Here is a 24,759-nt window from a genome sequence, read left to right as displayed (position 1 = left end):
TGGTGTACGCTCTGGTGTACGCGTTGGTGTACGCTCTGATGTATGCTTGTCATCCACAGATGTGCTCTATAAATAAATTTGACTTATTTATTGATCAGCTATGGACTAGCAGTGTTTTGGTGACTAATTGCTTTGTCATTATATCATCATTTATGTTTACTTTGTATACACTGGTTTAGGCTTTTGGTAAGTCAGATAATAAAAGCTCCTGTTTTACTGATTCAGAGGGTGAACGAGTTGTTTTTCTTACCAAACATATAACCACGAAATGTACGAAAAGCAATTTTGACACTTGACAGTTATTTCCTTTAAACACAGAAATAACAACGTTGTTTATTAGTCCAGCTTGTCAGCAACATCTATACAACAACTCATTAACATGAGCTTGAAGATGGAAAAATCTATAGACAATGGCATTACAAACCTTTTGTTTTGTCGTATAAATACAAGCAGACGGAATGAAATGCCACACTGATAGATGATGTGCAGCCTGCGAGATCCTGCTGTTTTGCCACCTAAGCAGGTTTTTCCCAGCGAATAACCGACAGAACGTTCTCTATAGAACAGACATTCCGGAAAAGTGCAACTTGCGATGGTTTGATTCTTTTTCACATAGTGGGGGTGCCGCAGGTTAGTTCAGCAGCTGCTCTTTATCAAAATAGCAGGAATTCATATATCTTGATGAATGCAAAACAGGAATGACAAGGGACTCTCCCCCCCCCCACCTACTCTTATGCTTCCTGGTTGAGGAGAGCTTCTTTTCAATAATCAGCAATGCAAGAAACCGTGAAGAGTGACAGTATGCAGACTTACCAAAGATACCAAGGCATTGACATCTCAAGATATTCTCCATGGATTTGTTGTTTTGTATGGTAGTATTGATAGTACTCTTAGAGTAGTATTATTATTAGTCATAATAGTACTCTTGAAGTAGTATTATTAGTAGTAGTAATAGTACTCTTGCTTGTCTGCTTCCCCAGTTTTGTGTAGGTATCTATCTGTTTTTCCAAAAAGTGATCATTTTTATTGCCACTTCTTCTGAGACATTGTTAGAATTCAAGAGAGCTGTTCAATGCCGGAACAAATGCAATAAGAGTCGAGTTCGCATCCTTAACACAGAGTGGACTGGCCTCTACGGTGTGTCTTGTCTCTGATCCTGTTCTTGACTCTCAAGGCGCAGAACTGGGTCGCATCTTTCACAGGACGAAATAGAGTTTGCCCATAGTGATGGAATTTAAATGCATCAAGATTACCTTCACGAGTGACGAAAAAGTGAGCGCGACATTGACAGGTGGATCGCTTCAGCTACTGGGCAGCATAAGGTCCTGTCCTCCCCTGAGGTCATGAGCTGTGGGTGATATTAGTGCAAAAACAAGGGTTTGGGAACAAGCAGCCAAAATGATGTTGCTCCTCAGGGTTTCTGGACATACTGGGCAGGGTGAGCAGTTTGGGCTGCTGGTCTTTTGCAACGAGAGGCGGCTCGAGTGTCTTATAAGGATGCCACCTGGACATCTCCTAGGGGTGATATTATGGAGGTATCCCACCAGACCCAGAACATGCTGGAAGGATTAGGAAGGATTATATCTTTCAGTTGACGTGGAACTGACTAGAGATCAGTGTGGATGAGTCTGTGGCAAGGAAAAAAGAGGTCTGGCGTGTCCTACGGGGTTAGCCGCCAATTCACCTTCAAGTGCTGGCTTGATGCTTTGTATGGCTTGCAACTAATCATTCAAAGCTCATTTTAGAAAAATTGGCCTGAAATTAAAATACAGCTAATGGTAAGAAGTGGAATGAAAAGTACTTGGACTTGGACTGAACCTTGAGGAACACCTTCTTCCTTGCATACATGCAGACTAACCAGTCTATAGATGAGTTCTCTGAGTGGCAAGAAAAATGCCTCAATATGTTTAGCAGAGAATGTTGCTTATTCAGATCGAATACATCAGATAGACATGAAGACGCAGCCCATTCCATGTGTGTACAGCTCGAGAGAGGAGAGAGTGCCTTTGCTGACTGCATAATCGTGTGCTTTGCTGTAGCCTGTCATCCACGTTCTGTACTTCTCCAGCCAGGAGACAGCTGTTAAAAGCTCCCCGGAAATCAGCAGAAGCTGACTGTTTGCTTAGAAGCTTTTCCAGTTTTCGCTCTCAAACTGCAGCGTTAACATCTTTAGCAAAGTCTGAAGTGCAGTGAGAATTTTCTCTCATTCGTGGATGAACTTGTCCACATCCATCTGATTTGTTGAAATCCCTGTGAGCAAATGACTCCGGTGGTTAGCTTGACTGGCCTGCAACCTTTAAGCTCGCATCCTGTGAAACTCGGCAGCTGTTTGCCTGGAATTGATCCATAGGTTTGCTCACGGTCACCCTGCAGGTAATTGGTCTTCATGGACTTTAGCAGATGCACAGCTATATCTAGGAAATCTTGTTTGGCCGCTTTGTGTTTCAGCAGAAGAGCATGAGGCTCTTGGAGTGACAGCAGATGATGTATCTCAGCGTCCAGGTCGGAATTTTATTTTCTGTGTATACCTTATCCGTTATTGGTCTGCTGCACTCCCCTGTGATCCACAGGAGAGAGGGGGTGGTTTTCCTGTTCGGGAAAGAGAAATCTGGAAATGTCAAGCACTGATGAAGGGCTTGCCCTTTGTACGGTCGGCGGGTTTACCTGGGGAAGGTTGATGAGCTTTGTGACAGGGATCCAACCGCTTCTCAGGGATCCTGCTTCACTCCTGGTTTGTTTTGCAGATAAGATAGAAGCTGCTCGAATCTGTCAGAAAAAGTTCTGTCTGAGCAGACAGCTTAGCAAGCATGAAGCGCTGAATAATGGTGGCGAATAAACGGGTGTTAATGTAGCCGCAGGGACAGCGCTGGCAGGTTCTTACTTTCGTGTTTTTTTTTGCTGTACGCCTTCCATGCTCTGATGGGCGTGACATAAAGAATAAAATGGTTTAAGGCTTTTTCACTCCCACGGAGAAGTGTGATTTTACATGGACAGGCTGTCGTTTCACTCTTTAGACAAGTAGGATGAGGCAGAGCAAAACCTGCTTTTAGGCTGTGATCTGCTAAGACAGATGAGTTTTATGGTCTGGATGATCTACAGAAGAAAAGGTGCCCAAAAAGTTGGGCTGTGGAGAAATGGCAGAGTGTATGAAACTGAGCTGGCTGCAGGGAAGAACGTGGAGTTCTTGGTTTAAGTCGTTAACTTAACCTAACCGGCTCCAATGAATATCACCCATCATCCAAGCTCTTGTTAAATATAATTTTGAGATGCAGATGAATAACTAGATGTATAGTGGTAACTGTCTGGTTAAACATGCCTGAAAGGCAACAGTGTGAATTGAATGAACAACTGATGAATAAATAAATGAATTTGAATGGACTTAAGAAACTACACTCTTTAAAATATTTTGCCTCAAGTATCTTAAGGCATCTAAAATGTTTAGCTGTTACCCAAATGAGTCCAGTTGCCAAAAATTGCACAATACATCTGCACTAAAAATTGTACAGTCTAAATATTTATAAGTGATTTGTGACGTAATAGTCTGTGCATCTTGTTTTGGTTTCCCTTTACGTGGAATTACTATTACATTTTTAGGTATTCACCATCATTGTCCAGATATTAATGTCAGGCAGTGACGATAACTGTCAAAATATCGATATAACAGGCCTGCTCTTTAGCACCCCTTGTGGAAGCAGCCCTCGCAGCCAGCTGACATGGGATGCGACTTCATAGATTTAATGCCTTAAACAAGAAGTAGCCATATTGGCTATTTGTTTCTTGAATCCATGCCCTTAAAAGGTGTGATGTCATTTGAATGAACAATAAATTGAGGCAAGGAGCTTCACTGGCCTCACTGGCAGGGGTGCAGATCCAGTCCCGTCCTGACTCTGTGCGTGCGGCGTGCCTGTCCTCGCACCTACAGGGGTGCAGATCCAGTCCCGTCCTGACTCTGTGCGTGCGGCGTGCCTGTCCTCGCACCTACAGGGGTGCAGATCCAGTCCCGTCCTGACTCTGTGCGTGCGGCGTGCCTGTCCTCGCACCTACAGGAGTGCAGATCCAGTCCCGTCCTGACTCTGTGCGTGCGGCGTGCCTGTCCTCGCACCTACAGGGGTGCAGATCCAGTCCCGTCCTGACTCTGTGCGTGCGGCGTGCCTGTCCTCGCACCTACAGGGGTGCAGATCCAGTCCCGTCCTGACTCTGTGCATGCGGTGTGCCTGTTCTAGCTGTGTTCTGGTCAGTTGGCCCAGCCATCTTCCATCCTCCTTTGTTAAACGATGGACGACTGAAAAGGAAAATTATCCCAGAGATTCACCTCTGATCGGTACCTGATTTTCACCATAAATGCCCGCTGTGTTCAGAGGCAGCTTTTTTCATCTGTGGAGCTTGGCCTTAGAGAAACCACCCAGCCCGCCAGCCCACGGTAATGAGTCATGATGCCTGATTAAAACTCACTGTGATATTAGAGCAAAGCAGCAGAGAGGCTAATGCCCTTGAATGAGGATCGAATGTGGGTTTTTGTATTTATGCAGTAGTTTTACTGTAATGCTGGTGTTTTCTCCTTCTTTTGGCTAAATATGTACCAAACATAAAGTGTTTCCAGAGAGCAAAGTGAAAAAAAATCTCCTTCGGTGTTAAAATGGAGATTAAAAGAAAATAACACTGGGAGTTGCTAAATTGCCCGTAGGTGTGCATGCGTGAGTGAATGGTGTGTGAGTGTGTCCTGTGATGGGCTGGCCCCCCATCCTGGGTTGTTCCCTGCCTCGTGCCCATTGCTTCCGGGATAGGCTCCGGACCCCCCGCGACCCAGTAGGATAAGCGGTTTGGAAAATGGATGGATGGATAACACTGGTAAAAAGTCAGCTAGTGCTCTGCCGGTAGTGAGCCCTATTTGAGGGCCTGGAGGTGAGGCAGATCCCCCCTCCTGCTGTGCTGCCGATTGTTGGCTGCCCACAGCCACTGTTAAGCTGCTACCATCCCATCATTATGAGCCATTTTGCTGTTTGCTTCATTTGCAGAAGTCTGTTTGCTCTCCACCCGAAACAAGGGGATCAAGGTCAGGAGAAACACGCAGCTCATAATTCCCAGCAGGCCTTGCCATCTCGCCCCCCCCCCCCCCCCATCTCTGCCCTGTATCTCCAGAAGGATTCGCACAGAATCGTCCAGAACACGCTGTTTGCAAAATACGCTAAATTAGCCTCAGCATACCGACAGGCATGGCTGCGTCGTTATGGACATGGTGATGTTTTCCGTTTCGTATTCTGGAATAAACACGGTTTGTGTGAAATTACACGCAGGCAAGAAGCCCCTGCAGTTGTTTAATTAAAATGAAAGATAAATAAATCTCCGTAATCCCACTAAGCTGTCTCTGTCCTCATATATGGACGCAGTTTTTGATTCATAAAGCAAGAGGGACCAAATAGCGGAATCGCAGGGGGGACACAATGGCTGGAAATGGCGAGACGCAGGCCGGTCTGACGGCAGCGGGTGCCAGATAATTACTGAGGCGGTTTCTGGGCTTCCCAGATAAGCCGGCACCCCCCAGTGGGGCTCTAAAGTTTGTTTTGTGTCCTCAGTGCTGTACCACAGCCGGGATTATATTGTCACATACAGATGGTTGAAGACATCGGGACGGGTGCTCTGGTTGCTCTGGGATCGGCTGTGTATTTCCAAAGAGAAGCGTCCTGCAGATGCTGTGTATTTCAGGCTTAATTTGCATATGTTTAATGGGGGGAGGGGGGGTTGGTCCCTATCTTCTCTCCAAGAAGAAACTCGTTGAGAAGGGAAGGTCAATATGGAGTGCAGGCTCCGCATCACGTGACCAGATGGTCCTCTTTTTTGCACACTGTTCCCGTGGTAGATAGTTGGACAGGGATACGCAGGTTATTTTTGCCTGCTGTGCCCCCGCAAGCAGGCTGACATTTGGCCCTGGCCTTGGCTGGTTAAGAAGGGCAATTCTCATTACCATTCCACCACTGCCTTAAGGATGCCCCTCATTACCGTCCACCACTGCCTTAAGGATGCCCCTCATTACCGTCCACCGCTGCCTTAAGGATGCCCCTCATTACCGTCCACCACTGCCTTAAGGATGCCTCTCATTACCGTCCACCACTGCCTTAAGGATGCCCCTCATTACCGTCCACCACTGTCTTAAGGATGCCCCTCATTACCGTCCACCACTGTCTTAAGGATGCCCCTCATTACCGTCCACCACTGTCTTAAGGATGCCCCTCATTACCGTCCACCGCTGCCTTAAGGATGCCCCTCATTACCGTCCACCGCTGCCTTAAGGATGCCCCTCATTACCGTCCACCGCTGCCTTAAGGATGCCTCTCATTACCGTCCACCACTGCCTTAAGGATGCCCCTCATTACCGTCCACCACTGCCTTAAGGATGCCCCTCATTACCGTCCACTACTGCCTTAAGGATGCCCCTCATTACCGTCCACTGCTGCCTTAAGGATGCCCCTCATTACCGTCCACTGCTGCCTTAAGGATGCCCCTCATTACCGTCCACTGCTGCCTTAAGGATGCCTCTCATTACCGTCCACCACTGCCTTAAGGATGCCCCTCATTACCGTCCACTGCTGCCTTAAGGATGCCCCTCATTACCGTCCACTGCTGCCTTAAGGATGCCCCTCATTACCGTCCACCACTGCCTTAAGGATGCCCCTCATTACCGTCCACCACTGCCTTAAGGATGCCCCTCATTACCGTCCACCGCTGCCTTAAGGATGCCCCTCATTACCGTCCACCACTGCCTTAAGGATGCCTCTCATTACCGTCCACCACTGCCTTAAGGATGACCCTCATTACCGTCTACTACTGCCTTAAGGATGCCCCTCATTACCGTCCACTACTGCCTTAAGGATGCTCCTCATTACTGTCCACTGGCGACTTAAGGATGCTCCTCATTACTGTCTACCATCCCCTTAAGGATGCTCCTCATTACTGTCTACCATCCCCTTAAGGATGCTCCTCATTACTGTCTACCATCCCCTTAAGGATGCTCCTCATTACTGTCTACCATCCCCTTAAGGATGCCCCTCATTACTGTCTACCATCCCTTTTAGGATGCTCCTCATTACTGTCTACCATCCCCTTAAGGATGCTCCTCATTACTGTCTACCATCCCCTTAAGGATGCCCCTCATTACTGTCTACCATCCCCTTAAGGATGCCCCTCATTACTGTCTACCATCCCCTTAAGGATGCCCCTTATTACCATCCACCGCCACCTTAAGGATCCCCCTCATTACCATCCACTGCTGACTTAAGGATGCCCCTCATTACCGTCCTCCGCTACCTTTCAGATGTCCCTCATTAGTCCTATGCTTTTCATTATAAGGGGAGCCATGAATCTGCGCTGACCGCCTCCTGATCTCCTGCGACTGCCTGCCCTTCTGTTTTAAATGCTTTGCCTTGACCTTCCGAATGCGGTGTATGCTCACATTAAGCAGCCGTGCAGAGCTGTTCTCACGTGCTGCTTAATGCGGACTCACACTTTATTCCCATGAACCGCCGTCTTCGAACCAAAAATTCAGGAGGAAGTGTATCGGACTGCAGTCGCCTGACTCGGAAATTAAGATGGATAAATGGGAAATGGGCTCTTACCCTTGCGGGTGTTTGTATTCATGCTAAATCATTAGTTTACCTTTGGGAGTGGATCTCCGGAATTATGGATTTTCCGGATGCACTGGGAAAATTGGTCGCAAGGAGGTCAGAAAAAAAGACAGAGACAAAGCCTCATTTCGGGTGATTTTTATTCTTGGGATAATTAGGGGAGGAAAAGCTGGTTAGTCTTATATGTTTTTCACAAGAGTCTTTATCCAACCCATTGATGCATTCAAATATAAATAACTAATCTAATTGTGTCCATTGATGGAGCACAGAGACATGCCAGTGAACCGAATTTCTTGTAATACTTGGAATGCAGAATCATTTAGTGAGCTCTCGTAAATAATAGGATCATCAACTCTGTCGGTATTTTGTTTTAGAAGCAAACATTCATCGGAACATTCATTCTTTATTCAAAGCTTAATGGTTTGTTGTCTGTTTAAACTATGCGATAAAAATGAGGATCCTGCACTGTGGGGCCCGCTTTTTCGCAGTACTCACTCTTTTCGCAGTGCTCACCCTTCGCAGTGCTTGTTCATTTCGCAGTGCACAGTGCTTGCTCTGATGCTGACCAGTGTCAGGCTGCTTTTGCAGGAGGAGGCCAGACCTTCTGCGCTTGTGGCTGCTGAAATCCGGCCTGATCCTGTCACTGCCAGCCAGTAAAGCCCTTGACTGCACACCGAAGCATTGCTTCCCGGCACGGGGTGACGTTCTCACGTGTCTTTTGGTGTGGCAGGGAGTTACTGGAACGCGGCGGCCTTCACCACCCCCTCGTCCTACCTGCACTTCTCCACCTTCCAAGGCGAGACCAGCGCCGACATCTCCTTCTACTTCAAGACTTCCTCGCCGTATGGCGTCTTCCTGGAGAACCTGGGAAACACGGACTTCATCCGTTTGGAGCTGAAGTGTGAGTATCTGCCCCTCCAGATGTCACTGTCTCTGATCTCCAGCTGTGCTGCTCTTTTCACAAATCTTTCTGGCTGACTATCAATCATTTATTGACTTTCTTTTAAGTAAATACAAAAAGAAAGCTACAACTTAAAAATGATCTAAATGAAAAGATTATTGCCTCAGGGCTATAATGTTAAATGATATAATTATTAATAATCAATATGTAAATTACTGACTTATTAATTGCTCTGGGGGTGGCAGGTTGGCCTGACAGTGCAGTACAGGACTGGGGGTTAAATGCAGCCCCTGGTCATGTGTGTGGGGGGGGGGGGGTCTGTGTCTGTATATGTATGTATATCTGTGTGGATTATCTTATCTTATTTGTGTCCTATACTTGGATGGATGGATGAGAGAGTAGGTTTATGCAGGTTCTTTGTCCAGTAAAATAAGGTCATTTGCATTAGTTCTCCTTCCCCTGCATAGACTCTGCATTGCTGCTTATGTATATGAGCTGTATCAGTGGTGACATTGATAGTACTTGTTTCGTAATTCTTGGCTCCGCCTGAAGGGCTTGGCAGAGCCCGGCTTCAGCAGGCGCCAGCGTCCCGTTAGGTGACCCGGAACATGAGGAGTTACAGGCCAGATCCATTACCGTGGTGTTCCAGTGACGGTCGCACAGAGACGCGCGGGCTTATGGCGGCGGGAGGGGTGGCGGTATCGCTCCGAAACAGGCCTCGCTGTCCTGACTGCTGATGTGGCTCTGTTCAACCTCGCATCCAGCGCGTGACATAATCCCGCAGCGGGGGAAGGCCATGCAGCGGGGGCAGGCCATGCAGCGGGGGCAGGCCATGCAGCGGGGGCCCACCAGCAATCCCCCGCATCCTCAGCGCCCCTCGCTGTGAACAAACACGCCAGGAATGCTGTCCCTGTGCTTATCGTCTGCATTCTGCGCGTCTAAGTGGACTTACCCAGGCTGGCCGTTCATGGCTAACGTACCACGTGAGTTTCCCGGAGGAGTCTTAGGCAGTGCCGCCCCCGGGGGTGTGGGGGGGGTTGGGGCAGGGTCCTAACAGCCCTTCTCTCTGTAATCCTACTCCATTGCTTCAGATGCAGGGGCTGGGGGGGTCTAATCGGTTCCATCTATCATCTATGCTCCCCCGTATCCACCGGGCTTCTGAGTCACCCCCCCCCCCCCCCCCCCCACCACACATTCGCACACGTTCGTCAGTCCAACTCAAGAAAAAAATGAAACCTCCTTTTTGCTTTAATGGTGCACTGGCAGAGGAGCAGGGGGCATGTCACATTGTAGAAGCACGAGCTGGACAGGCAGACCTCGTGTTGCGATGGAGAGGGAGCAGCCAGCTGGGACAGTGAACCGCCCAGTGCACAGGCAGTATGTGTAACTGCAGAAAGCTATATCTGCATGCAGGCGGTATGTGTTATCACGCTAAACTGTATCAACAAGCCACACCAGGCACAGGTGGTATGTTACCATGGTAAACTGCATCAATAAGCTACATTGTGTGCAGGTCATATGTGTTACCGTGATAATCTGCAGCAGTAACCCACACTGCATGCAAATGATATGTGTTACCACACTAAACTGCATCGGTGAGCCGCACTGCGCACGAATGGTACATGTTACCGTGGTAAACAGTATCCACAAGGTGCACTGCGTACAGGCAGTACATGTTACTGTGGTAAACTGCATCGGTGAGCCACACTGCGCACGGGTGGTACATGGTACCACTGTAAACTGAATCTGTGAGCCTCTCTCTGTACATGTAGTATGTGTTACTGTGGTAGACTATTTCCACGAGCCTCACCTTAACCGCATACCAGCCTTGGGGGAGTTGTGCTGCTCCAGAAATGCATGAAGGGGCCAGTGTATGGACATCTCTGTCCCTCTGAGTTCTCAGTGCTGCCCAGGGAATCAGGGCTCAGGGCTGAGGTATTTGGAGAAGAGCCCCAGGACTGCCTCTGGCCCTCCTGCCGTCTGCCTCGCCTGCCCTGGGTACAGACACGGATCTGCCTCTGTCCCCCCTCTGCCTCTGGCCCTCCTGCCGTCTGCCTCGCCTGCCCTGGGTACAGACACGGATCTGCCTCTGTCCCCCCTCTGCCTCTGGCCCATCTGCCGTCTGCCTCGCCTGCCCTGGGTACAGACACGGATCTGCCTCTGTCCCCCCTCTGCCTCTGGCCCATCTGCCATCTGCCTCGCCTGCCCTGGGTACAGACACGGATCTGCCTCTGTCCCCCCTCTTCCTCTGGCCCTCCTGCCATCTGCCTCGCCTGCCCTGGGTACAGACACGGATCTGCCTCTGTCCCCCCTCTTCCTCTCGCCCTCCTGCCGTCTGCCTCGCCTGCTCTGGGTACAGACACAGATCTGCCTCTGTTCCCCCTCTGCCTCTGGCCCTCCTGCCGTCTGCCTCGCCTGCCCTGGGTACAGACACGGATGTACCTCTGTCCCCCCTCTGCCTCTGGCCCTCCTGCCGTCTGCCTCGCCTGCCCTGGGTACAGACACGGATCTGCCTCTGTCCCCCCTCTGCCTCTGGCCCTCCTGCCGTCTGCCTCGCCTGCCCTGGGTACAGACACGGATCTGCCTCGCCTGCCCTGGGTACAGACACGGATCTGCCTCTGTCCCCCCTCTGCCTCTGGCCCTCCTGCCGTCTGCCTCGCCTGCCCTGGGTACAGACACGGATCTGCCTCGCCTGCCCTGGGTACAGACACGGATCTGCCTCTGTCCCCCCTCTGCCTCTGGCCCATCTGCCGTCTGCCTCGCCTGCCCTGGGTACAGACACGGATCTGCCTCTGTCCCCCCTCTGCCTCTGGCCCTCCTGCCGTCTGCCTCGCCTGCCCAGGGTACAGACACGGATCTGCCTCGCCTGCCCTGGGTACAGACACGGATCTGCCTCTGTCCCCCCTCTGCCTCTGGCCCTCCTGCCGTCTGCCTCACCTGCCCTGGGTACAGACACGGATCTGCCTCTGTCCCCCCTCTGTCTCTGGGCCTGCAGTTAACATTTTAACTCCTAAAGTGCCTTGTAGGAAGATAAATGCCGTACAAAAGTGAGCATCTCGCTCCTCCCTCCCTCTCTCTCTCTCTCTCTCTCTCTCTCTCTCTCTGTCTTTTATTGACTGAATGCCAAGAAGGTTTTAATTGACGGCATGCGACTTTAATAGTGCATTAAGAAGACTTTTGGCGCTTAATGCGATCTTCTTATTCCTACTGCTGGTTCGGATGGGCACCACTCTGGAACATACTGATGACTCTCACCTTCATGGTGAAACCTGCACAGCTGTGCCCTCCGCACCACCAGAGCCCCGCGGTGAAAAGCCGACTGTGATCCGCGGTTTCCGGCTATCAGCTTTCACCAGCTTCCTCACTGCTGAAAGACGTGTTGGCGCCCTCTGCTGACGGTAGAGGTTTGGCAGTGCTGCCGCCTGGTAGCCCCCTCCCCCGCTGCTGTACCAAACCCCGTCCAGGGAGTGTCCCATCCCAGGGTGGACCTCATTACAGGCACATAAAGGTGCCTTTGAATATTCATGGAATTTTCAAAAGCGTGACTGAGCTTCAGATTTTGGATGAGAAATGATTTATTAAGATCCATATTTCATGTTTTATACACCCGGCCCGCCTGCCCCCGGGGGTCCATGACTCTTGAGGGGAAATGTGATTTAATCTGGAGTGAAGCTGTTTTCTCCAGCACTCTTTGCTTTACTTATTTGGAGTCGCTCCAGATCGTGCCCAGATTTTAATTTCTCCTGACGTTGGTGTCTGTCTCAGACTCCCCTGTGTCTGGACGCAGCCGGCCTTTCCGACATCATTCAAATGCGGATTGCAACACGTTTATAACATGACACTGGGCATAGACTTCCCTGTGACTGTGATCAGTAATGAAAGAACCTCATCTCCGGCTGTCAGTAAACATGCCAGAGGGATGATGAACATATCGGCTTGTTTTATAAGTGTTTATTCTGTTTTGCCTCAGTATATACAAGCATACATCGCTGTGGGATCCACACACTCCTCACTCCTGTGCCTGTACATCCCTGTGAATCCACACATTCCTCAATCCTGTACCTATACATACCTGTGAATCCACACACTCCTCACTCATGTGCCTATACATCCCTGTGAATCCACACACTCCTCACTCCTGTGCCTATACATCCCTGTAAATCCACATGCTCCTCACTCCTGTGCCTGTAAATCCCTGTGAATCCACACGCTCCTCACTCCTGTGCCTATACATCCCTGTGAATCCACACGCTCCTCACTCCTGTGCCTGTACATTCCTGTGAATCCACATGCTCCTCACTCCTGTGCCTGTACATCCCTGTGAATCCACACATTCCTCAATCCTGTACCTATACATCCCTGTGAATCCACACACTCCTCACTCCTGTGCCTATACATCCCTGTAAATCCACAAGCTCCTCACTCCTGTGCCTGTACATCCTTGTGAATCCACACGCTCCTCACTCCTGTGCCTGTACATCCCTGTGAATCCACACGCTCCTCACTCCTGTGCCTATACATCCCTGTGAATCCACATGCTCCTGACTCCTGTGCCTATACATCCCTGTGAATCCACACACTCCTCACTCCTGTGCCTGTACATCCCTGTGAATCCACACACTGCTCAGTCCTGTGCCTGTACATCCCTGTGAATCCACACATTCCTCAATCCTGCACCTATACATCCCTGTGAATCCACACACTCCTCACTCCTGTACCTATACATCCCTGTAAATCCACATGCTCCTCACTCCTGTGCCTGTACATCCCTGTGAATCCACACGCTCCTCACTCCTGTACCTATACATCCCTGTGAATACACACGCTCCTCACTCCTGTGCCTGTACATTCCTGTGAATCCACATGCTCCTCACTCCTGTGCCTGTACATCCATGTGAATCCACACATTCCTCAATCCTGTACCTATACATCCCTGTGAATCCACACACTCCTCACTCCTGTGCCTATACATCCCTGTAAATCCACAAGCTCCTCACTCCTGTGCCTGTACATCCTTGTGAATCCACACGCTCCTCACTCCTGTGCCTATACATCCCTGTGAATCCACACACTCCTCACTCCTGTGCCTATACATCCCTGTAAATCCACACGCTCCTCACTCCTGTGCCTGTACATCCCTGTGAATCCACAAACTCCTCACTCCTGTGCCTGTACATCTCTGTGAATCCACATGCTCCTCACTCCTGTGCCTATACATCCCTGTGAATCCAGACACTCCTCACTCCTGTGCCTATACATCACTGTGAATCCACACGCTCCTCACTCCTGTGCCTATACATCCCTGTGAATCCACACGCTCCTCACTCCTGTGCCTATACATCCCTGTCAATCCACACACTGCTCACTCCTGTGCCTGTACATCCCTGTGAATTTCTCTTGATTTGACTCTCCCTGCTGACCCCTAGAGGATGGGCTCCCCCTTTGAGTCTGGTCCCAAGGTTTCTTCCTTCTTGGGAGTTTTTCCTTGCCACTGTCGCCTTTGGCTTGCTCACTGGGGGCTTTGGGTATGGATGCTGTAAAGCATTTTCAGACGATGTAATGTTGTGATAATGCGCTATACAAAAATACATTTGTTGTTTGTTGTTGTGAATCCACACATTTGTCACTCCTGTGCCTGTACATTCCTATTTATGCCGGTTAATTAACATGATCGACTTTCGAAATTATTCCACGATTAATTATTTATTAAGAGAGCTTCTGGTTTGCTTGCTGTTGTTAATTATCTTCCATCTCCAGAAGGTTTTCCACGTGGCCATTTGCGAGCTGGTAAGGACAAAATGTAAGAGGATGCGAGTTTGTCAGCTGCACAGGGGGACACAGAGAATGGTGGCAGAGCAGAGCCGTTCGAGTGTGTCTGCTGCATAGGGCGGCACAGAGAAAGGTGGCAGAGCAGAGCCATGTAAGTTAATCAGCTGCACAGCGTGGCACAGAGAAATGTAGCAGAGCGGAGCCGTGTGAGTTTATCAGCTGCACAGGGTGGCACAGAGAAAGGTAGCAGAGCAGAGCCGTGTGAGTTTATCAGCTGCACAGGGTGGCACAGAGAAAGGTAGCAGAGCAGAGCCGTGTGAGTTTATCAGCTGCACAGGGTGGCACAGAGAAAGGTAGCAGAGCAGAGCCGTGTGAGTTTATCAGCTGCACAGGGTGGCACAGAGAAAGGTAGCAGAGCAGAGCCGTGTGAGTTTATCAGCTTCATAGGGTGGCACAGAGAAAGGTAGCAGAGCAGAGCCGTGTGAGTTTATCAGCTGCACAGGGTGGCACAGAGAAATGTAGCAGAGCAGAGCCGTGTGAGTTTATCAGCTGCACAGGGTGGCACAGAGAAAGGTAGCAGAGCAGAGCCGTGTGAGTTTATCAGCTGCACAGGGTGGCACAGAGAAAGGTAGCAGAGCAGAGCCGTGTGAGTTTATCAGCTGCACAGGGTGGCACAGAGAAAGGTAGCAGAGCAGAGCCGTGTGAGTTTATCAGCTGTACAGAGTGGCACAGAGAAAGGTAGCAGAGCAGAGCCGTGTGAGTTTATCAGCTGTATAGAGTGGCACAGAGAAAGGTAGCAGAGCAGAGCCGTATGAGTTTATCAGCTGCACAGAGTGGCACAGAGAAAGGTAGCAGAGCAGAGCTGTGCCCACGCATTCTACTCGTTGTCTTGTTTAATTAATTGTTGTCTTATTTAGTTGAATAATACAGTGCAGACCATTTAAATGTTATAAATGCACTTTCTGCTGTTGTATGCTTCCCTTCTGAAAAGTTTCTGCGGCTCTGATCTGCTTATGACCTCCCGAAATTTACTGGTGCATGAAAAGAGTATCATGTATTAGCTTGTTTAATGCAGACAGCCTATCCATCCTGGAAGCAGACCTTCTCCTTGGCAGCTTAGTGACACAGCTAAGTGCCCTGAATTGCTTCGATGGACCTAAAATAATTAAACGCCGCTTTCATTCCTTCTAAGGATTTTTCCGTTTTTTTCCAGGAACTCCACTCGGCGTACCTCTAATACTCTTCCTTCTGTCTGCATCTGAAAATGTCTTGTCGCTGACCTTATGCTGATGTCTGAGACTGGACATTGTATTTCTCACATACATCATCTCCTGCATGCGCTTCCAAGCGATTAACATTTCAGCAGGTCAGCTATTAATTTAGCTTAATTTATTAAGTTGCTTACGACTTGTCATTAGCTACTTTGCTTGTTTGTAATGGGCAGAGTGAGCCCTATCTGAATCAGGTCCAGCTTCCGTCTGCCCGCTACGCCACCTGGATTACCTGGCAGCTGTCTGCATGTTGAGCTGGCAGGATGCTGCTGGTCTTGGCAGGAGACGTCACTCTGGGGAGCGGGAGAGTACAAGGGCTCGGACCACAGAATGGAGCGGCGCAATTCCAGTTCCAGCCACCGGAGGCCTGAGGGCTGGATCCTGTGCTCTGCACCTGCGCCTCCCCAGCGCGTGTGAGGAAGAGGGGAAAGCGGATGGGTGGTGGGAGCGGGAGGCTCTGCCAGCCCATCGATCGCTCTTACCTCAGAGATGGCCACTAATTCCATGACCTGCCGGCCCATGGGAAGCACTCAGGACTCATAGAGGATGGGGGACGGAGCCCAGGCCACAGCTGAGGCCCAAAATGGATGGGATCCAGGCTGGGGATGTGAGATCCAGGCTGGGGATGTGAGATCCAGGCTGGGGGTATGAGATCCAGGCTGGGGGTATGGGATCCAGGCTGGGGGTATGAGATCCAGGCTGGGGATATGAGATCCAGGCTGGGGATATGAGATCGAGGCTGGGGATGTGAGATCCAGGCTGGGGATGTGAGATCCAGTCTGGGGATATGGGATCCAGGCTGGGGATGTGAGATCCAGTCTGGGGATATGGGATCCAGGCTGGGGATATGAGATCCAGGCTGGGGATGTTAGATCCAGGCTGGGGATGTTAGATCCAGGCTGGGGATGTGAGATCCAGTCTGGGGATATGAGATCCAGGCTGGGGATGTGAGATCCAGGCTGGGGATGTGAGATCCAGGCTGGGGATGTGAGATCCAGGCTGGGGATGTGAGATCCAGGCTGGGGATGTGAGATCCAGGCTGGGGATATGGGATCCAGGCTGGGGACATGATTATAGCTGCTATAATCCCCTACATCTAAATGTCAGCATGTGCTGATGGCCTCGGCAATCAGGGTGATTGTGTGGATTTAAGGCCCCCCGGGGCGTGACATGACGTGACTGCAGAGCCGCCTCCTGGGGGGAGGAGCGGGCAAATGGCTCCCTGAAGAGAGGAGGCGAGCGGCAGGGGGGAGCTGGGGAGGGGCACCCACGATGGTGGCTCTGCGGACATGGCCGCCTGGGGGCATGCATTCATTGGTGGTGGGGGGCTCTCAAGCTGCTCCAGGTGGCAAGCTGAAAAGAACAGGCTGGACAAGATGATTCGCAGGACACAGCTGCACAAGTAAAGAAACAACGTGCAGCCACACATTAATGATCCTCATGTCCTAAGCGTTCTTCCTTCCTGGGCGCCCCCTAGTGGACTGGGGTGTGACTGTCACTTTTCACTAAGTGGCCCAGGGTGGCATACGAGAGGCCTTAATTCATAAAGAGGGGCCAAACTTCTTATTCACCAATGATGTGTTTTAAATCGATTAGTCACATGCGAGGGAGCACTCTGAGGGCCAATCAGCTTTCGGCAGGGGCCAGTTCCCCTGTGGCCCCACCCCTGCAAAGGCACCAGAATGTCCGTCGTATTTCGTCATGCTTGGTGATATTCTGTTGATGTGCAGTGAGATTTATCTGTTATTTTATTGTACGGTTAAGTTCTTTTTTCTTATACAGAATTCTCCTGGCAGATTTCACTTTGTCTTTGGACTGCAAATAAGTCCGGCTCATCTCCAGCTGAGATGTAAAGCAGCTCCACATGCCTGTCTGCAGAAATGAGAGTCCTGACACACTGCAGGACCTCAGATCAACCAAGACGCAGGGATGCCTTTGGCACTGATATGACTGCAACATCACTCCCGAGTTTGTGCACGTATGATTGTAAAACTAAAATTTACTAAACGTAACTAAAATTATATTAATATATATATATAAAAATGTTACAAAGGACACAAGGGTTAGTAGTGGTTTAAAATGCAGAAGCACTACAATTAAGAGAGTCAAAGTAATATAAATGAGATTTCCATGCTAAATACTGTAAATGTCAGGATCGCGGGTTTTTGGACGTGCAGGCGGGCAGGAAAGATCAGGCAGGCAGGCAGAATACGGGGAAAACGGGGCTTTATTAAAGGGACGGGTAGTACGGGACATAACAGTAGAACTAACATCAATGACGGACGAGGAACGAAGGCAAGACGTGGACTGAAATAGACAGGACTGGGCGAAAATAATCGGACACAGCTGGGTACGATAGGGGGAGCACATGTGGATAATCAGGGGGCGTGGCACACACGAGGATCATACGAGCTGGGCGTGGCACACACGAGGATCGTACGAGCTGGGCGTGGCACACACGAGGATCGTACGAGCTGGGCGTGGCAGTAAATTCTGTGATTTTTGTTTTACTTTGTGGGTGGATTGTGGCCCTCGGAGATAGAACTTACAGTCTCGGAAGGTTGCCGTTTCAAATCTCGTGGACAACACAGTGATGTCACCATTAGACCTGTAACCGAAATTGCTCCAAAAAAATGTATGTTACTTTGGATAACAGTCTCTGCTAAATGATGTCATGTGTAAGAACCTCACTGATAACATTATCGCGAGGTATTGCAGATGCAGGAGGTCCTGACTGTGCTCCTACACCCCCACCCCAACCCCCCCCCCCCACCCCAAAAATTCAGCCCCCACCACGGTCTCCTTCTCCTTTGACGTGGGAAATGGGCCCGTGGAGCTAGTGGTCCGGTCTCCCACGCCGCTCGACGATGACCAATGGCACCGGGTCAGCGCCGAGCGCAACGTCAAGGAGGCCGTCCTGCAGCTGGACCAGAAGAACCGGGAGGTGCGGCCGGCGCCACCCCAGGGACACACCCGCCTGGAGCTCTACAGCCAGCTTTACGTGGGTAAGGGGGGGGCAGGGTCATGTGACTCGCTGACTTGATGCTGACGTACTGTGTACAGGTGAGTGGTTCAGCCATACGGTGAAATCTGGTGTGGGTGATGCCACAGAGTTTTAAAAGTGCAGGAACAGGACTTCACACTGCGCCTGGAGAAATAGGGATGTACAGTCTCCCCCCCCTCCATTCCTGCTGGTGGACCGTTCCAATGCCAGGGAGCATGGAGGTGACAAAATGGAGGTGGCCCACATATCTGCGGAGGGCTTGTCTTCACTCAACCAACGGGGCCGTTTCACTGGCAGGCCGTGGTGGCCTGTTAGGTTCTCGGAGGTTACTCATATCTCCACACTCCACTGCTGCAAGTCGAGGCTCAGCTGTAGTCCGGGGAAAGTAGAATTACGATGCTGTCAGCAACCAAGGCTACGGTAATTGCAGCCAAATGGCTTCAGCGCATCCGATCTGTGCCATTCTCTGCATTTGCACTCATTGCTCTCCAACGCATTTCCTTCTCCCTCCTGCATCTACCGTTTCTGCCATTACAGAAATCAGTTCTGATGACTGTATTTATTAATCGGAGTATGGGCACTATTGTGGGGAGTGACGTAAATTCCACCAGCAATGTTCTTTTAGCATCTCGTGAAAAGGCTTCCGGAAGAGTGGAAGCTGTTATGTCAGGAAGGCGTGCCTGTCTCCATATAAAATATCTTTGGTTTCTGACTGAGACGTTGGACATGCTGGTGTCCGCATACTTTAGGCCAGTACTGTTGACCAGAATTACTGAGAATTCATCAAATGACATCATATGTAGTTCCTCTTAATTATGTTACCCACCTGAAACTAGCAACCTTTTGAGGAATGAGAAATAAAATCCATATCTTAGTAAATAAATTGATATTTTAGATGTTGCAGTAATAATCTTTAAAGTATTATAGGTCAGTTGGAACACGACCCAGATGCAGCATCTTTGGGACACATGTGGACACACCACACTACCGACGACACTGACCGAGTTGAGGCACACAGTGAGGAAGGGCACATGTATACAAGGCGGCAGAGAGACAGGTGCGAAGGGACTGGCAACAAGGTGATGAGCAGCGACCCCTGCTGGCCAAATGGGAACAAGGCGGAGGCGGATCGTGGCAAATTATTCAGTGTGAGGGGGTCGGGTGGATTCAAGCCTGTATTCACATTCGTAGACTTGACTGAAAACAGGTTTTCTGAGGTGAGACGTCCTCCGCAGACCATGGATCTTCGCGTCTCGTGTTTACAGAGAGATTAAAAACTCCTCAGAATCTGAAAGAGGTTCATTAAAAGTTCCATCTGTCTTCTCTGCGATCCCCAGACTCCCCTTAAAATCCCTCGTCTGTGTTGCGCGCCGTATGTAACGCAACTCCAGGGCGGCAACAGGAAACTTCGGTCGCTCAGCGGCAGCGACCTCCTACTTTCCGACACCTTTCAGAACCAGAAAACTTCCTAATTTGCTTGGCAGAATCGCTCCGGATTTGCATAATGGCTGCGCCATCAACACAAAGACACATTGGAGTATTAATTCTACTGAGATTAAGACTTTGTGCTCTTACATCAAAAACGGCGACGTTAAAGTTGCATAATGAGACATGAAATGAAAAGCTTAGGGTGCCTGGTCCTTATGAGCAAGACGCCGCTTATAATCCCCGCCAAGGGCCTGCCAGCATCCCGGCGTCAGACTCGCTGCTCACCCAACGCTCACTTTTTCATATTGCGTCCATCCAAATGGAAAAAGTACAAGTTGGGCTGTCTAGCATTGCAGCTTCAGATTATTTAGCTAATGTTAATTTCCACACTTATCCCTCGGAATTGGACCACAGTCGCTTTCCTCGAACGTTCTCATTTACATTCTCCTCTGCACACTCTTCTTCTTCATTTTTACACCTTCAGCTAGCATTTGCATTTTTTATTTCTGTCCATAAGCAAGCATGTGCGCCTCACTGAAGCTGCACATTTGATTATCACTTTATTTGAATATTCTTGTTTATTGCGTCAAGCTTTGAGAATAATGTAAGATGCAATAAATTGCTTTTATTTCGATTCATAGCGTAATTTACCGGTATTTGCTGTGAGTTGTTGTTTGCAGTAGTTACATTGCTTGCATGTTTCTCACATCTGTTAATTGCCTCTTGCTGTCTCCCGGGTTGCATTGCGTGCTCGCCATGTTTCACATTCCTGTGAGGACAGTAGGTGACCTCTCTGTGTCCCAGGTTACATCCAGTGAGGACAGTAGGTGACCTCCCTGTGTCCCAGGTTACATCCTGTGAGGACAGTAGGTGACCTCTCTGTGTCCCAGGTTACATCCTGTGAGGACAGTAGGTGACCTCTCTGTGTCCCAGGTTACATCCTGTGAGGACAGTAGGTGACCTCTCTGTGTCCCAGGTTACATCCTGTGAGGACAGTAGGTGACCTCTCGGTGTCCCAGGTTACATCCTGTGAGGACAGTAGGTGACCTCTCTGTGCCCCAGGTTACACCCTGTGAGGACAGTAGGTGACCTCTCTGTGTCCCAGGTTACATCCAGTGAGGACAGTAGGTGACCTCCCTGTGTCCCAGGTTACATCCAGTGAGGACAGTAGATGACCTCTCTGTGTCCCAGGTTACATCCTGTGAGGACAGTAGGTGACCTCTCTGTGTCCCAGGTTACATCCTGTGAGGACAGTAGGTGACCTCTCTGTGTCCCAGGTTACATCCAGTGAGGACAGTAGGTGACCTCTCTGTGTCCCAGGTTACTTCCTGTGAGGACAGTAGGTGACCTCTCTGTGTCCCAGGTTACATCCAGTGAGGACAGTAGGTGACCTCCCTGTGTCCCAGGTTACTTCCTGTGAGGACAGTAGGTGACCTCTCTGTGCCCCAGGTTACATCCTGTGAGGACAGTAGGTGACCTCTCTGTGTCCCAGGTTACATCCTGTGAGGACAGTAGGTGACCTCTCTGTGTCCCAGGTTACTTCCTGTGAGGACAGTAGGTGACCTCTCTGTGTCCCAGGTTACATCCTGTGAGGACAGTAGGTGACCTCTCTGTGCCCCAGGTTACATCCTGTGAGGACAGTAGGTGACCTCTCTGTGTCCCAGGTTACATCCTGTGAGGACAGTAGGTGACCTCTCTGTGTCCCAGGTTACATCCTGTGAGCACAGTAGGTAACCTCTCTGTGCCCCAGGTTACTTCCTGTGAGGACAGTAGGTGACCTCTCTGTGTCCCAGGTTACATCCTGTGAGGGCAGTAGGTGACCTCTCTGTGCCCCAGGTTACATCCTGTGAGGACAGTAGGTGACCTCTCTGTGTCCCAGGTTACATCCTGTGAGGACAGTAGGTGACCTCTCTGTGTCCCAGGTTACATCCTGTGAGCACAGTAGGTAACCTCTCTGTGCCCCAGGTTACATCCTGTGAAGATATTACTGTAGGTGACCTCCCTGTGTCACAGGTTACACCCTGTGAGGACAGTAGTTTAGCTTTTATTGCGTCGCAATGTTCACTGAAGTGACAGTAAGTAACATTTTCTCATACAATTTCATTATGTTGTTACCTACGTACATCAATTAGGTGATCCAATCATTTCTAGAGCGTTTTAGCACTGTGCTTGCCATCGATGGCCTGCTACTCTCTTAGGAGGCCCCTCCAAGCTTAATTAGAGAGCAGTGAAGCTGTGCCGATAGCACGAGGGAGCCCGCCGCTGTGAGTGTACGAAGTGAAGCATTAATAGTATAAACAGTGTAATTGCAGTGTTATGATATTAATCTCATCTGTTTTGTGGAGGTGAGAAAATCGGTCCCTGCAAGTGGGTTTGTTTCACTCTCCTGTCAAATGATTGAAATGATTTGTTTTTCTGTGCACAAAGTGAATTAAATGAATCTTAAAGCAGTACTTGTACCATAACAGCTACTTCAGGCATCGAGACACGTCTCACATACACTTTATTATTTTGTTTTGCTGCTTTTGTTTGCTTTTTCTCTGAACAGTTATAAAAGACCCCAAAAATTATGTAATTTGAACCTACAAACCTTGCATACAAAGTTCTTTATCACTAAATCCCCGTGAGTCATAATTAAGCTATATGTAAAGACGGTTGCTTGGGACTGAGCTAAAGCGTAGAATTTTTTTTCATGGTTGGGTCTGATCTATTGCCCTTGCATTTGTGATTCGCCCATTTAAATGCTTCGATGTCTGCCTGAGCTCACAGACTGTGCTGTGACTCCCGTGTGTTCGGAAGGTGAGGATCACACAGTCACAGCGAAAGGTCGCAGAAGTTAATCTCTCTGTGTCCCACGTCTGTTGACACAAAGGATTAGTGCCTGGATTTGGGGGCTGTGTTCCAAACTTCAGAAAGAGCGCAATGCTTTCAGTTCTCACTTTGCTAGTGGATTTACGCCACTTCACTATGCTAAGTGTCCATATCCAAGGCTGCCAACTGTGGTCGGCTGGCTGGAGTGACATTTTCAATGTGATACAAGTCTGCACTTGCATTTACATGTATGTAGCAGTTTTATTACCTTGTAAATAGTCTGTAAGGTTTGCAAACCGTCCCACTGCTTTTGATGTAGCTAATTATAAGTTTATAATGGATTAATATACATTTGCGGTACGATTTCTTGGATGAGCAGCAGAGCCTGAAAGGGTTACACCAGATGCATGAGAGCTGCAAACCCTGGTATGACCAGCGCGTCAACATACACCTTTGGTCAATTTAATTATCCCTTCTACTAGAACGTTTTCTCGTTAACTCCCTTTAACATTCTTAGTAAGCCGTTTTCTGCAAACCCTGTGACAATCTCTCCCTCCCTCTCTCATCGAAGGTGCCGCTGGAGGCCAGAGAGGCTTCCTGGGCTGCATCCGCTCCCTGAAGATGAACGGCGTGACCCTCGACCTAGAGGAGAGGGCAAAGGTCACACCCGGGGTGAAGCCCGGCTGCTCGGGCCACTGCAGCAGCTTCGGCACGTACTGCCGCAACGGGGGAAAGTGTGTGGAGAAGTACAACGGCTACTCATGTGACTGCAGCCACACGGCGTTCGACGGCACCTTCTGCACCAAAGGTGACCTCCGTGTGCCGTCCGTCTGCGAGCCAAAGAGGGCCTGACTTCGCATCGTCTAACGGAGCCGTGATTATTAATCGTGCGCGTGGAGATCAGCAGCTACTGGAGCTGCTCCTGGTTTTACGTACCGTGTTTGATGACAGCGTCAGCAGGAAGTGACTTTGCACTTTACAATCTCCTAGCGTGGATTAAATGAAATGCTAGTTAAGCACTTGGCACTTGGTCCTGCAGCGACTGATTTAGCCAAAGGTCTTCAGTAGCCGAGGCCTATCTGCTCTCACGCACGATACATATTAATGCAGTGCTCCACACCCTAGGGGGCATCTGTCAGAGGGGGTCATCTCTCATTGAGCCAGGGGTCTTCAGCAACCGAGGCCTATCTGTTCTCACGCACGATACATATTAATGCAGTGCTCCACACCCTAGGGGGCATCTGTCAGAGGGGGTCATCTCTCATTGAGCCAGGGGTCAGCAACCGAGGCCTATCTGCTCTCACGCACGATACATATTAATGCAGTGCTCCACACCCTAGGGGGCGTCTGTCGGAGGGGGGGTCATCTCTCATTGAGCCAGGGGTCAGCAACCGAGGCCTATCTGCTCTCACACACGATACATATTAATGCAGTGCTCCACACCCTAGGGGGCATCTGTCAGAGGGGGGTCATCTCTCATTGAGCCAGGGGTCTTCAGCAACCGAGGCCTATCTGCTCTCACACACGATACATATCAATGCAGTCCTCCACACCCTAGGGGGCGTCTGTCGGAGGGGGGTCATCTCTCATTGAGCCAGGGGTCAGCAGCAGAGGCCTATCTGCTCTCACGCGCGATACATATTAATGCAGTCCTCCACACCCTAGGGGGCGTCTGTCAGAGGGGGGTCATCTCTCATTGAGCCAGGGGTCAGCAGCAGAGGCCTATCTGCTCTCACACACGATACATATCAATGCAGTCCTCCACACCCTAGGGGGCGTCTGTCGGAGGGGGGTCATCTCTCATTGAGCCAGGGGTCAGCAGCAGAGGCCTATCTGCTCTCACACACGATACATATCAATGCAGTCCTCCACACCCTAGGGGGCGTCTGTCAGAGGGGGGTCATCTCTCATTGAGCCAGGGGTCAGCAGCAGAGGCCTATCTGCTCTCACGCGCGA

At 50.0% G+C, this 24,759-nt stretch overlaps 1 protein-coding gene across 2 annotated transcripts in view; it reads left to right on the top strand.

Moving 5' to 3' along the window:
• The window catches only part of LOC125725372 (contactin-associated protein-like 2), a 256,318-nt gene that overhangs the window by 208,091 nt on the left and 23,468 nt on the right, over positions 1-24,759 (top strand). For both annotated transcript variants that reach the window (XM_049002234.1, XM_049002235.1), the window contains exons 16-18: positions 8,350-8,520; positions 18,347-18,565; positions 23,375-23,611. In XM_049002234.1, coding sequence (XP_048858191.1) covers positions 8,350-8,520; positions 18,347-18,565; positions 23,375-23,611 — 627 coding nt within the window. The remainder of the gene's footprint in view (positions 1-8,349; positions 8,521-18,346; positions 18,566-23,374; positions 23,612-24,759) is intronic.

This window comes from Brienomyrus brachyistius, unplaced genomic scaffold, assembly GCF_023856365.1.
Source record: "Brienomyrus brachyistius isolate T26 unplaced genomic scaffold, BBRACH_0.4 scaffold65, whole genome shotgun sequence".
NCBI lineage: Eukaryota > Metazoa > Chordata > Actinopteri > Osteoglossiformes > Mormyridae > Brienomyrus > Brienomyrus brachyistius.
This window is presented reverse-complemented; position numbering and strand designations above follow the sequence as displayed.